This window comes from Paroedura picta, chromosome 9 (assembly GCF_049243985.1).
Source record: "Paroedura picta isolate Pp20150507F chromosome 9, Ppicta_v3.0, whole genome shotgun sequence".
Taxonomy (NCBI): Eukaryota; Metazoa; Chordata; class Lepidosauria; order Squamata; family Gekkonidae; genus Paroedura; species Paroedura picta.
The window spans coordinates 40,272,813-40,287,584 of NC_135377.1; the positions used below are offsets into that span (position 1 = coordinate 40,272,813).

Sequence of the window (14,772 nt, forward strand, 5' to 3'; positions counted from 1 at the left end):
AGCCTCATGCAAATGTCTGGAATCTAGGTGGGAGCTTCAGATACATAATGAGACTTTAGTTGACAGAAGCAGTTCGCTGTGCAGTCAATCAAAGAGTACTCCGGAGTCAACTCTAATGCAGTGAGTGGATCTGTCATTGTGCAAAAAAATGATGGCCATGCTCTATCCAAATGTTTTATGGAAAAAGTAATTCTTCACTGAAAATCTAATTACAGTAATTTGGAAGCTCCGTTTAAATGGGCAACTCAGATAACAGATAGATGTTTGGTTATAAACAGGGTGCAAAGAAGGTGTTACAGAGGGACTATGATGATGGAAAGCAGGTACTAGGGAGGGGCGCAATGGAAATACTGGGGAGGCAAAACAGAATATTCTGCAGACTGGGTTTTGGTGAGAGACCTGGACATTTGGGGAGTGGAGATGGTGGAGGAGGCAAGTCAGAAGGGTCCCTTCTGGCTATCTCCAATGTTTGTTCAAATAGAAATATGAGAAAACATGGAGCATTGGGGGAAAAAAAAACTGCTATAAGATATTTCCCTTTTGAAGGAGTAAAATGCTTAAGATAAGGTTTTTCACACTCAAAATATATGAAAGGGGGAAAATTGATAATGACAAATTCTATACATAGTATTCACATATACAAAATTTTCAAAATTTTTTTTTGCTAAATGAAAATAATTTTCACAACAGTTAATATGTTATAATGTGTGCCAATACATTATGAAAGAGTACAGTGTTTTCAGTGTTATAGAGATTAACATTTTCTAAATATGCTGGTAGTCTTACCTATCGTGTCGGTATGTGAGATTCTGTTCAAACAAAATACTTTCTTTTTTTAAATACAGAATTAATTTTCTGTCTTCAAATGGCAAAAAACAAGGTACAGATGCTGTGGTAGGAAAGGGTGCAGTGGTTTCTCTTTCTCAAGTGTTAGCTATCCTTGAAATACTTTGTGCAGAAAAACAAAAACGTCTACACTTTTAAATGCCATACACTTACCAAACAGTACTCTTTTGCATGTTAGCTAAGTTTTAAAAAGCTACATTTTATGCTGCCAGTATGTGACTTCGATAAAAAAAGACAAATGCTATGCCGGGGATCATCAAGACGGGGACTGAAAACAAACCAGCCAGAATCATAATGCCCCTGTATACATCTATGACGCAGCCTCATTTGGGATACTGTGTACAGTTCTGTTCAATATACCTCAAAAAGGATTCTACAGTATTGGAAAAAGTACAGAAAATGGTAACTAAAATGATTAAGGGGTGGAATACCTTCTCTATGAAGAAAGATGAAAGAAGTTAGGGTTCTTTACCTTGGAAATGACAATTGAGAGATAGAGGTTTTTTTCTCCCTTTCTCACAATACGAGAATTTGTGGCTATTCAGTGAAAGCCTAGAACGAATACAATGAAGTGCTTCTTCACCTAAAGAGTAATTAGCATGTGGAATTCACTGCTGCAAGAGGTGGCTACAAGCATAGACAACTTCAAGAGGGGACTGGATAAACATATAGAGCAGTGATCCATGGTCACCCATTAGCCACAAGGTCTCGATAGAACACTATGTCTGGGGCATAGATTCAGGTGGGTAGCCATGTTGATCTGAAGCAGCAGAACCAAGTTTGAGTCCCGTGGCACCTTTAAGACCAACAATGTTTTATTCAAGGTTTAAGCGTTCATGTGCAAGCACACTTCCGCAGACAAAATGAAATGGGAATTACCAGTCCACACATATAGGCAGAGGGTGAGCAATACATTAGTACACAGTATAATAAAGATGAATTCAATATCAGCCAGCTCCCCTTTAAAAATTGGACTAATGCATCCAGCAGAATAGTGCCAAGCGCCCTGTTATTGGCTGCTTATCCAGTAGGAGGAAGAGCTGAGTGTCATCAGCATATTGATGGCACTCAACTCCAAAGCTTATGATCTTGGCAACAGTATGCATATGTATGTTAAATAACACTGGAGAGAGGATTGAACCCTGTGGGACCCCACAATTCAGGTCTCATTGGGAAGACCTCCCCTCCCCAATAGCAACCCTCTGAGAGCATCCCTGGAGGAACAAGAAGAGCCATTTAAGGGCAGTGCCCCTTATCCACAGGGGGGCAAGGAGGTTGTTCAGGATGAAATGGTCAATTCTATCAAAGGCTGATGATAGATCTCAGAAGGATCAGCAGGGCCAGCATGCCTTTAACCAGCTGTAAATGCAATTAGTGATATCTCAGGCTCAAAGCCAGGCCTGAAGCCTGATTGAAAAGGATCCAGGGCAGATGTCTCTTCCTGGAAACCCTGGAGGTGCTTGGCCACTGCTCACTTAATTACCTTCTCCAAAAAAAGTACATTATACACCAGGTAGTAATTGGCCAGCTCCTTTTTATCTACGGAGAGTTTCTTTAGCAAAGGTCCAACAATTGCCTCCTTAAGGGAGCTAGGGAAACAGTCCTGTGAGAGAGACAAATTAATAATCTGTCTCAAAGGGCCACCAGCCGTTTTGTGACATTATTTTATCAGCTACGAGAGACAAGGATCCAAGGAGAAGGTAGCTGGCTTTACAGCTATCAGGATCCTGTCAATTTCCACAAAAGTTAGCTGGCCCAAAAAAGTCCCCAAAAGAACTTGATGGTGCAAGCAGAGCCCCCATCCCACTTCTGTTATCAAAGTCAGCAACCAAATCCAGGGCAGTGCTTAGAGACTTTATCTGTAGAAAAGTATGCAAATGTATCACAGCTGAGAGCCAAATCTCTGGCAGCCCATATGACATCTAAATTCCTTCCAGATTGACTCAATACTATTTGTACTGCCTTTGTCTTGGTAATATCGGTCTTTTCAACTTTAAACATACATATGGTATAAACTAGAAGATTCTTACCTGTTCTTATTTTCAAGTTCTGCAATAAGCTGTCTTTGCTGCTTATTTGCATCAATAGAGAATGAGATATCTGGAGCACCTCTTTGTTGTTGTTGCTGCTGCTGCTGTGGTTGTTGCTGCTGAAAAACAGGATGCCCAAAACCTTACAATACTCAGTACATTCACATTGTACAAATGTATATAATTGTTCAGTAAAAAAACAAACATGTACCACAATACTAGCATAATGTGGCAAGCAAATAATGAGAGATGTAAAGTTCTTGGGTTCAAATATCATCTTAGCTCAGACCTTACTGGTGGCTTTACAAGGCATGTCTCTCTCCCTTATCAATATGGTGGTAAAACAAATGACTTATCTTATACAGTGGGATAATATACATGAAAGACATGGAACATTCGAAAGGCATATATAAATGAGAAGAGTACAGCTGTACTTCTGCCATTTTTGTCTTAGTGCCCTTAGTGATGTCAGAAGCAAAATTCACACTGGACTTTTGTGAGTCAACATCAACAGAGGCATCATCTTTGTAATGTTCTTTGTGTAGCATTTAGGCTAACGTCTTTGCTGCAGAAATGGTTCCTGTTTTTATTGTAGTTTTGAGAAGGCAAAATCAACAGGTAATGATTACCAGGCAACATTTCCCTGAAAAGGAGAGAAAAGGAGAGAAACACAGGCTTCCTCATGATCCTTTCCAGTGTAACCTAATAAGCAGAAGCACCCTTGAGAGACATACTTCTGGTCAAGAACTAAGAAGTGGTTCTTAATACTCAATTTGAAAATGTTTGTGATAGGCAGACGTTGCTAGAGGCACAGGCTCTCATAGTCAGGTTTTTCAAAGCAGAGTTTATGTTTAAAAGCTTCTTTTATGGTGGCATTTTCCCATGAGAAGCACATGACATGTTAAAGATAAGAGAGTTGACTGATTTATAAATCAGACTCTGCTTTCCCACTTTCTTGGGTACCTGCTTTCCCAGTGATGTTTCATTGAAACACAGCTGTGACCAAAGTTAAGACCAGAATAAAAAAAACAAAAAAAAAACCACCAACCCAATATACTACTGACAGGTAAACATACAACTGTATGCAAAATGCCAGGATGGGGTCCTAGAAATGTTCCATTCACAGTATATAAGCTGACTGTTCCAGTCTCTGATAATCCACTGCCAAGAGAAGAATTCAAGTCCTGATGCAGCATTATAGAGTCCAAACCGATTGGTTCACTAATGTTGGTGTCTTCCTTTGGTGCAAGGAGCCCTTCTCCAGTGGAACACACCTCTTCTGACAGAAGACTCTTTGAGCTGCATGAAGGCCCTTGTGTGCAGAAACTATTCACAGGATCCAACCCATGTTAACTGTACAGGACACATTTTTATTGGCGTCTATGTGAGGAAAATAAGTTTTTTTTTTAAAGGCTGGAATGGTGAACACATGGTCAAGGACAGAAGTACACTGCAAGATGAAGGCATAAGAAATAATACCAAATTAGCAAACAGTTCACTGGGGAAACAGCAAGTATCTTCAGGAAGGAAGTCTGAAGAACTGAGTCAATTTGAGGTGATGAGCGATGAAGTTCTAGGCCTACTGGGGAAACTAAAAACTGTTAAGTCTTCAGGTCCTGATGCATACACTAAGAGTTCTTACAGAACTCAGGTATGAGACAGTTGATCTACTAACCTGTATATGTAATCTATCACTAAATTCAGCCACCACTGCAGAAGACAGAACGGTAGCAAATGTTACACATGTTTAAAAAAGGGGATCCAGAAGGGAACTAGAAAATTACAGGCCAGTAACCCTAACATCTGTCCCAGGCAAATTAGCTGAAACTTTAATTAATTATTAGACACATGAAATCAGCTAGAAAAAAATTAACAGGGCTTCCACAAAGGGAAGTCCCGCCTCAACCAATTTTTGCTATTCTTTGAGAAAGTGAACCAGACAATGGTTACCTGTAGAACGATTTTATTTGAATTGCCACGAGATGGCTGGTCTGTCTCAATCCCAGTTGAAATGTGATGAGAAAGACCTCTGTGTAACAACCTGGAGAGCCCCTGCCAGTTGGAGTAGACTTTGATGGATTGACGATTTGATGCATTCATTAGTGTGTGTATGATTCAACTCTATGCATATTTACTGAACAAAGACAGTGTGAAAAGGGTTAATATGCAACTCCATGCCAGTTTTTCCTGGAGAGCCCTTTTCCACAACAGAACAAAGCTGTAGGTGAAGAGGGGTATCCAATACTTTTCTTGCCAAATGATTGTCCATTCAAAACGCATCTGCTCTAAAATGGCTTCCATATCTGTGTAGTTTTTACTCTTTGAAGAAACAAAAAAAAATCAGCTAGGGAAGCAGTTATGAGCAGACAAGGAAAGCCCAGACCTCTGCTCAAACAGAAGCCATCTGCAGACGCCTTGCACCATAGAAGAAAGCCTGTGGGAAAAACCAGCCATGGAACGATACATGTCATGCAACTGTGACATTAGCCATGCTAGGCTTCAATTCAAGCCAAGAGAAACAGTGTCAAATATGTCAGTGAAAGATTTCCAGTTCTACCTCCAACATCTACATTACTTGGTTCCTTTCTCCATTTGTCTTAGAAACTGTACATTAAACCTAGGGCATAGGCTTAAACACTTCCCTGTTAAACGAATCCCACAGACAGCAGTTGCCAAGTTGGGTCTCGCACGGTAGAACTATACTTTGTGGGGGTCAACAGTGAATTTAATTTCATTTAACTTTCATTTATGCCTCTTGTTCAAAATATGCTGACAGGGAAAAAATTTAATGACACGAGCCTTATTTATACCTTTTCACACTCTTTTATTAAGTTTCTGCTTCACTGTCTTTTGTCCAATGTGTAGCACATATTCAGTCTATCATCCTTATGCTATGAGGTTTTCACAGAATGATAATCACTGCTTTGTAATGAAAATGAAAGCCATGGCTAATATGATGGGTCATCATATTATTCCTCTTCTCCAAGATCATTAGTTGAAAGGCACAATATTCAAGTATTCAGTATCTCTGCAGCATTTGAACTAAGGAATACAGTAGAATCATATTTCTTTCCCATACTAAAGCCATTCATCATCCTATAACCATTGTTCAATAATTTTTTTAAAATTCTTCTCTTTACAGTTCAACTTTAGGAGATGCATGGAAATATTTACATCCATAACCATTATGAAAACATAATGACACTAGAACATTCTTAATGCAATTAAACCAAGCTCTGGATAAATAGGAATAATATTAGACAGAACAAATTCAGATAAAAAGAAACTTGAGATTGTATATAAATTCATGTCTTATAAGAATTACTAGGTGTCAAAGCCTGCTTTATAAACAAGCTAGAAGCAGGGATGCCTCCCCTGCTACCACTGCACACTGTGAGAGCACAGGGAGGGGGTCACATTGTAGTGCACCCTGAGGCAGCCCATAAAGCAGGGCTCACTGCCGCATTCCGCACACCACTCTCCCAGCATTCACATGGCTCATAAGCCACCTTAAATGTAGGCTAGGAGGTGCCAGGGGCCCCCCTCCAGGAAAGTGAGGGGGACCAGCTTTGAGGATGTGGAACACCCATGCTTGCCACTAGAAATGTATCTCCACTGGCTCTTTCAACCCTTTCTCCCTGCAGCCACAGTCCCTGGAGTCCAGCCTCACTGCGGGAGCGAAGATTCCAGTCTTCCCGCAACCAGCTGTGTGGGCAACCGGGGGGGGGAGCAGATTCTGGCATCTTCTGGAGTTCTCTGAAGGGTGGGGGGGCAGTAGGGGCAGAGCAGATCATGCAGGTGGGTTGACTCCATACAGGCCAGAAGGCAATGGCAGCGGGCAGGCAGCAGCAGCTCTCCAAAGCCCAGGAGCAGCTAGGAGGCAGGCACGGTCTCCACGGCTCCCTGATTGGCCCTTAGGGGGAGGGCCTTCCCCCTGAGAGCCAATGATAGTGTCAGCATGTTGTGAGAAGTATCCTGCACATTTTATAACACAGGGTAGATGTAGTGAAATTCTATGCAGAATTCTTCTAAACCAAACCCATTGATTTCAGTGAGATTAAAGTAGCTTCATATAGAACCGAACTGCAAATTCTCAGTGCATAAATATATGTTCTAAAATAACAATTTAAATAATCCAGGTGGAGCTAGAAGTTCTCAACCTCACTGATTTCACTTGGGAGAAGTTGCTTTATTTTTCCACTGAAATCAGTGGGAAAGAAAAGTGCTTTGGCTAGCATGCACTGAGATATTAAATATGAAAATGTAACATGTAAATAATTAACATGCTAGCGTCATATTCATCATGATACAGAGCTTTTCATGAAGTGCTGGGAGTTCTAATATGCACAGGAAGCTCCACAGAAATCAAGCAGCACACCTTATACTCTGTGAAAATCCTCCACTGTGTATGCAGGCCATCCTTCTGACACATAACACTGCCATAAGCCTTTCCTTGCATGCATGGGAGACCTGTAGAGTGCTAGTTGGTGACAACAGTCTTTACCTCCTTAAGACCAAGTTAGGTTTTGGGAAGTCCATGAATGCAGCTCCCAGCAGTTAAAAACAAATGAACAGTAGACACATGCATGCTTTATCAAAACCTTTTGATCATAATGGACATATACATTCACTCTTATTTGTTAGTTCTGTTCTGGACTGAACCTTAGCAGAAATGCCAAAAATAACTGTTGTGTTTACTGCTAAAGGTAAATGTAAAGGTATCCCCTGCGCAAGCACCAAGTCATGTCTGACCCTTGGGGTGACGCCCTCTAGTGTTTTCATGGCAGACTCAATACGGGGTGGTTTGCCAGTGCCTTCCCCAGTCATTACCATTTTACCCCCCAGCAAGCTGGGTACTCATTTTACCAACCTCGAAAGGATGGAAGGCTGAGTCAACCTTGAGCCGGCTGCTGAGATTGAACTCCCAGCTTCATGGGCAGAGCTTCAGACTGCACGTCTGCTGCCTTACCACTCTGCGCCATAAGAGGCTCTTGTGTTTACTGCTAGGTAGGTGCAAATTGTACATCATTTATAACTTGCCTTTCCCCCCAATGGGGACCCAAAGCTGCTTACATTTTCCCTCTCCTCCATTTTATCCTCAAAACAACCCTGTGAGGTAGGTTAGGCTGAGAGTGACTGGCTCAAGGTCACCCAACAAAGCTTCTACTGCACAAGTGGGGATTCAAGCCTGGGTCTCCCAGATCTTAGTCTGACACTATAGCCACTACATCACAATGGTTTGTTCACTGGTAGTCCATTAGTTGTAAAGAAACATATCATGGGGTGGAGGTCTGCTAATTCAGAAACTACTTTATTGCATGTGGCAAAACCATACATTTCACCAACCGACAACGAAGCAATTAAGGCCACTTACTGATGATGTTGTCTCTGCTGCCAATCTTGCTGCATACCTGGCAATCAGTCTGTGCTCTTCATCTAGACGGTTTGGACTGTCCATCAAACTGCGGGCAGAAAGATCCATAAATATCCACATTAAGGCGACAACATTATTTAACCAATAGAGAGAAATGATGGGGAGGGGGGAATGACATGAAAAAGAAGTACAAAATTATGAATGGTAAAAAAGAGAGCGCTTTCTCTCTCACAACACCACTGCTTAGGGTCACCCAGTATCTTTCACTGGCAGCAGATTCAGGAAAACACTTCTTTATGCAATGTATAATACAGAATTTCCAGCCACAATATGTGGTGACTGTCACTGGCTTGAGGGGTCATATGCAAATTCATGAAGAATAAGTCTAACACTGAATATTAGCTTCACTGGAAACTGTGTTCAGTGGCTTGGGATACAAGGTAAAACAGCCTTCAGGCTCTGATTTTGAGTTTTGGGGTAGGGGTGGGGCTGCCGAGGGAAAGAGAGACTTTCAATCTGATCCAGCAGGGATCTTCTTATATTCTCAACCTCTTAATGTGAGAATTTGTGCCACAGTTCTTGTTCACAAGGCCAAGCTGTCATTTTAAATGTATGAAACGAATAATATTACTTCCCTCTTGCAGAGAGATATTTATAAGTACCCTTGTTTTTTGAAGAATCTCAAATCTTGATGTAATTTGGGGGTTTTAATAATTCATAATAGCCAACCTTTGTTTACTCTTAATTTTACTTTAAAAGGAATGTAAAATAAAAGTTTTCAAACTGGTCTTCCCATCTAACAAGGAGTCACAATTGATATCTTGTCTTCTAAACTTTGAGTTCTTTGAGATTAATAAATGCCAACTATAATGGAAGTTTTGGTAATATATTAATACATTCAATGGCAATACATTGATTAAACATTAAAGAACACAGTCATAAATAATAGTCATTAACTACTCCTTATCCTGGACAACGCCCATTTAAGGTTAATGAAGACTGTAAAGCATGAGCATGTTCCTGTTATAAAAATGTTACATTATATCTAGAATTTTTAAATGTACTTAAAGAGCTTCAGCATAGCTGACAGCAAGATTTCTTTATGAATATGGATTTGGCAAACTTCCTCAAATGTCTCCTATATCACAACACACTTCCTTCTAAAGGCAGTAGACATTCCATATAGGAGAAGCCATTTTAGATTGCCTTGGTACTGATCACCATTTAGTTTGTGATTATATAAATTAATACATTCAATGGAAATACATTGATTAAACATTAAAGAACACAGTCATAAATAATAGTCATTAACTACTCCTTATCCTGGACAACGCCCATTTCAGATTAATGAAGACTGTAAAGCATGAGCATGTTCCTGTTATAAAAAAGTTACATTATATCTAGAATTTTTAAACGTACTTAAAGAGCATCAGCATAGACATTCCATATAGGAGAAGCCATTTTAGATTGCCTTGGTACTGATCACCATTTAGTTTGTGATTAAACTCCTTCTCCCAACCAGAGTCATCTGCTTTAATGTCTGAGTATAAAACCTAAAACTAAGCAAAAGGTACAGAGAAAGACCCTGTATATCAGGAACAATGCAAAAAAGCATTCATAATATCTTAGAAGACAACTGTTGCTCCTAACTATGTACCAGTATCGATAATTATAGGATGGGGCAGAGTGGAAGATGGTACCATATACTGCAAGAATCATGCTGGGGTTCATCACCTGTTACTATGCTATGGGCATACATATGCAGATGACACCCAACGCTACCTCCTGATGGATGGGTGGCCTACCTCATGTCCCTCCCCCACGGAAACATTTGCCAGATGTTTGGAAGCAGTAATAGTTTAGCTCAAGCAGAGTCACCTGAAACTCAGTCCTCCCAAGACAGAGGTCCTGTGGTTGTGTTGGAAGGGGTCCAACCAGGAGATGTATCTCCTCGGCCTGGACGGGGTGTGATTGCAGATCTCACCCTCAGCCAGGAACTTGAAGGTGATCTTGGATGCCTCCTTATCAATGGAAGCACAGTTCACCAGAGTAGCCCAACTGGCATTTTTCTATCTGCGCCAAGCAAGGCTACTAGCACCCTAACTGGCTCCAGAACATCTGGCTACAGTGATCCATGCAACAGTCACCTCCAGGCTACATTTCTATAACTCACTCTTCATGGGCTTACCCTTGACATGGAAGGTGTAGCTAGTATAGAATGAGGCCGCCAGGGTCCTCACTGGGACGTCTTGGAGGGCCCATATTCAGACAGTGCTGAAGGAGTTGCACTGGTTAATGGTGATGTTCTGGATCAAGTTCAAGGTTTTGGTTTTGATCTTTAAGGCCCTTTGCTGTCTGGGCCCAACATATCTAAGGGACTGCTTATCTCTCTACCCCCAGTAGGGCTCTTCACTCAGTGGGTATTAATCAACTGCTGATCTCTGGCCCATGTGAAGTGCACTTGGCCTCAACCAGGACTTTTCGGTCCCGGCCCCTATCTGTTGGAATAAGCCCCTGGGCTTATTCCCAGGTAGAGCTCTTCCACCAGGTGTCTGGTGGAGGCTAGGGCTGGAAGATCCTGGATTTTCCCTTCCCCCCTTTCTCTCTTGATTTCTGAATATTCAGACACTTTACATCTCCATCCTCCTGCTGAAGCATAGGGCCTGCTGCCATAAAGATTGAGGATTTAGAGGGAAATGTGTGGTTATATGTCTGTTGCTGTCGGCATTGTTAATTTGGGTTTTTTTTAAAATAACTTTATGGCTTTTAAATTGTAAAGTTTGTACTTGACTTGATTGTAACCCACCAGTTTAGGCAGGAGTGGTAGGCAATAAATCCAAACATGAATAAAATAAGTATATTTCTACCCCCATTGAAGGCCTTGGCAATGAAGGCTTAATTGTCTGGTGATGGGGAGGTGCTTCCCCACCAACATTGTTTCCAAGTGTAAACATTTACTTTTCATCATCGTAGTGCATAGTAGCTATTCACTTAAAGATGGAAGAAAATAAGGCATACTCAAGGACACTATTTGAATGGACTAAATATGTAGAACTGAACTTTGTCACCCCCTTTGTCTAGTGCTAAAAGCATCTTCACTGCAGACCATTTACTTGCTCAATAGCTCTCATTAAGTTCTGTGAAAGACAGTAAATGACTGCAATCTGGGATACAGGTGAGAACTTCTTCCTGTTAAAATTGTTATCAAAATTCAAAATATTATACGGAAGGGTCCTAACCATCCAGCTCTTGCTACTGGTGGTTGCCCCTTGCTGTGGGGATGGTATGTCCTTTAAGGTTCATGTATATCCCATCGTACATGATCCTTGAAGCTAGAAAACCACTAGATAGAATGGAATGCTAAAACTACCATGTGTGCCTCCTCCAGACTACTCATGACAAATCTACCATTACTTTGCTACTATATAAACTAAACCTGTGGACTTCCCCTAGAACAAATTATTTGTAAGCAGAAGTTATAAAGAATTGTTCTGATATATCAAAATACAAAGAAAAAAAGGATAATGACACTAGTTATTTCTTAGTCCATGAATTTGTTAAGATTAATGCAAAGTGTTACATCCCATTCATATGGTTCAATCAAATCTGTCATATCACAACCTAGAGGGAAAGGAAACACACTCTCAGTTTTCAGTAACAACAAACCATTCTGATCTGAAATTAAACTCCATCCACAAATGTCAAAAATAAACATAAGCAGTGAAAAGTATGTTACTTTTCTGAAATTTTTATGAGAATTTATAATGAGATCTACTATAATCTGAATGCCTCCATCATATTTATTCAAATATTTTAATGATTTTCATTCATGTTCCATTTTGGTTCGGCCTTATATTACCAGCAGTAATTTATCTGAACTTCTGATAATCCTACAGTTGTCAGCTTCTCAACTGGCACTGAAGCCAAGCCTTTAACAGTAGATTGATGTGCCAGTTTCAGTAGGTGATAATGTTTGGGGTGGGATAATTGGCACCTGATAGATTCTAAAGTTCAAGATGCTGTTTCATCAATGAATCAGATCAATTTTTTCTCCATCAGCTGTCCATTTCAGATTTCCAGATGTTTTTGCTACTTTATACAACATGCAGGATAGAGTACACAATACATAAAATTCATTTTCTCAACAGCACTGTTAGCATTTGTGACCAGATAGTATTGCTTGGCCATTGTTTTTCTCTTAGCAGTTCTTTAATGAGCAGGAAATGAATACTTGCTTTGAATGAAACTGCAGCTTTTATTCTGCATTACTTGATGGCACCCAAGAAAAGAGATTCCAAACCTCTTTAGGTTCCATTGCCCCATTGCTTGGGGGCTCTTACAATTATTACCCTCTTGATTTTCATCTAAGTTTGCCTTTCTGAAATCTCCAGTTCATTGCTTCTGGTCCAATGATCAGCAGGGCTTGTAAACAGTAGTTTGGTCTCATTCTTTCTGATTGCTAGTGGCATGGCACACCCTTAGCAATATCTGAAACATCATAGCATGCAATATGGGAACACCCCATCAAGAAAGCAACTATCAATTAAATACTTGACCACTGGCTATTATGTTCATCCGGGAATAGTGATATAATCCTGTAAAAATAGGCACATAATATTCAAGGGCAACAGATTCCTTTATAGTGTTTTTAATATTCATAACCATACTTTTCTTTACTTACTAGCAGAGAAGGAAGAGACTGCCCTAAGTAATACACAGTTAAGACGGTTAGTTCTGCTAGCTGATTTTGTCTGTTGAAGTCAAGAAAGTTTGTGAATGACTGATGCTCTTTTTAATCAAAGGTATTAAGCTGCAATATTTCAAAGCCAGTAATCAGATGTTTTGTGTTACACATTGCTTCAGTTACTTGAACCGTGAAGGTTCATTCACCCATCCATCCTTCAGAAGCATTAAATTAAGGACTGATTGTAGTACATGATTTATCTCTATTGAACATGTGGACTCAAATTTAACTGTATCTGTGCAAATTTGCAGGTATAAATGGGAAGAACCCAACAGGCATTTTGCTGGAATGAAGAACAACTGAAAGTGAAGAACTGCATCTTGTCAGGAACATAAAGCTTTGGCTGGGATGTTCCCCTGGTGGCTAAGACACAAAGGCGTGTATCTTACAAGTAACACAAGTGATTACTGGAAGTAGCTGCCTTTTTAAAAACATAACAATAAAAATATACTGAAGAAAATCAGCCTCTAAGATTTTAATTCTTGACCCAGTGTCCTAAAAATCTCATGAATATAATGTTTAACCTTTGTCATATTGCAGGGTACTATATGATAAACCAAAGCATCCTTTTCAATTGCCTCTGATACCAGTAGCATGTTCTCTCATACACCAGGAGCCAAATAGGCAAATGCAAATTTAGCCTTGTTTCATTTCTAACTTTAAAAATGCTTCTCACTATCATTACAAGTGAGTGTTGCCTTTGAAATGGAGAGGCAGTGTTTCCTAGTGGGCAGAGAGCAGGATAGAAAGGATTTGGGCTCAGTCTCTGTTCAGCCATGAAATCACTGAACATCTTTGTGCACACAGTTCATCTCACAATATTATTGTTAGAACAAACAACAAAAAGGCCAGAAAGCAGCCTGCACATTAGAAGCACAATATAAACAATGATTAGTAACAACCACCAGCAAAAGCAGTCTTAAAATTACCTAATTACATCTTCATGTTGTAATTGTAGTTCATCATCCACCCATTACTGATTTTTGCCATGTAAAGAATTTCATTAAGTCTTCATGTAGATCATCGTAGCTGATATATGAATTTTTCATCACCCAATTTATATCAGTGGGGGAGCAGTGGTTATTTGTACCTTCCCTACATTCATCTATCTATAGGGTAAAATAATGTGCCTATGGTATTCAGATGTGAGAATTTTCACTTGAACTTCACACAGAAGTTACTTCTGTTTGGAATATTTGTAACGCCTGAAATGTCTTGAACTGGTTCTTGTGGTTTCTTGTGTCCCCTTCTATCTGTTACTAGGACAAATGAATTAGCATGTATAAGATCTATGATTACCCTGGTACCCTTTTTAAATTGGACACAATGTGCAGAGCAATATTCCAAACAATGCACTTGTTCACAGAAGTTGTTATTTAACACTGCTGAAATCAAATGGATCTGCCTTGTCAACGGAGCCTCTGCTCCATATTTTAGGAACTGCACACTGCCCAGACCTGGCTTCACCAGGCAAATGTCCCTCCTCTACAGACCCCACCAAGGTGCCCAGCCTGCACTAACCGTGAGGGGTTGTTCTGGAGCATGTTGACATACAACCCAATGAGAACATGTTCATCAGCCAGCCTGTCTGCAACATCGAGGCTATACTGTAACCTGAAACAGGGTTGGGGTGGGGGGGAAAGGGTGCAGTCCGGACAGACAAAGAGAAATAAACAGAGAAAGCAGGAGCAAGTAAGAGTGTGAAATGGGAATTTATAAATGAGCAGTAAATGTTCTTTAGAAAAAAATTGCTGAAATTCTTATCAATTCCATCTTAG

The 14,772-nt window shown here is 40.2% G+C and overlaps 1 protein-coding gene across 22 annotated transcripts in view; it reads right to left on the minus strand.

Annotated features, from left to right (window-relative positions):
• The window catches only part of DTNA (dystrobrevin alpha), a 379,312-nt gene that overhangs the window by 25,119 nt on the left and 339,421 nt on the right, over positions 1 to 14,772 (minus strand). For 15 of the 22 annotated variants that reach the window (XM_077352480.1, XM_077352472.1, XM_077352474.1 and 12 more), the window contains 3 exons: positions 14,516 to 14,608; positions 8,251 to 8,338; positions 2,877 to 2,995 (listed from right to left, as the gene is read on the minus strand). In XM_077352480.1, coding sequence (XP_077208595.1) covers positions 2,877 to 2,995; positions 8,251 to 8,338; positions 14,516 to 14,608 — 300 coding nt within the window. The remainder of the gene's footprint in view (positions 1 to 2,876; positions 2,996 to 8,250; positions 8,339 to 14,515; positions 14,609 to 14,772) is intronic. The other 7 variants (XM_077352478.1, XM_077352484.1, XM_077352481.1 and 4 more) reach the window with 3 other exon arrangements.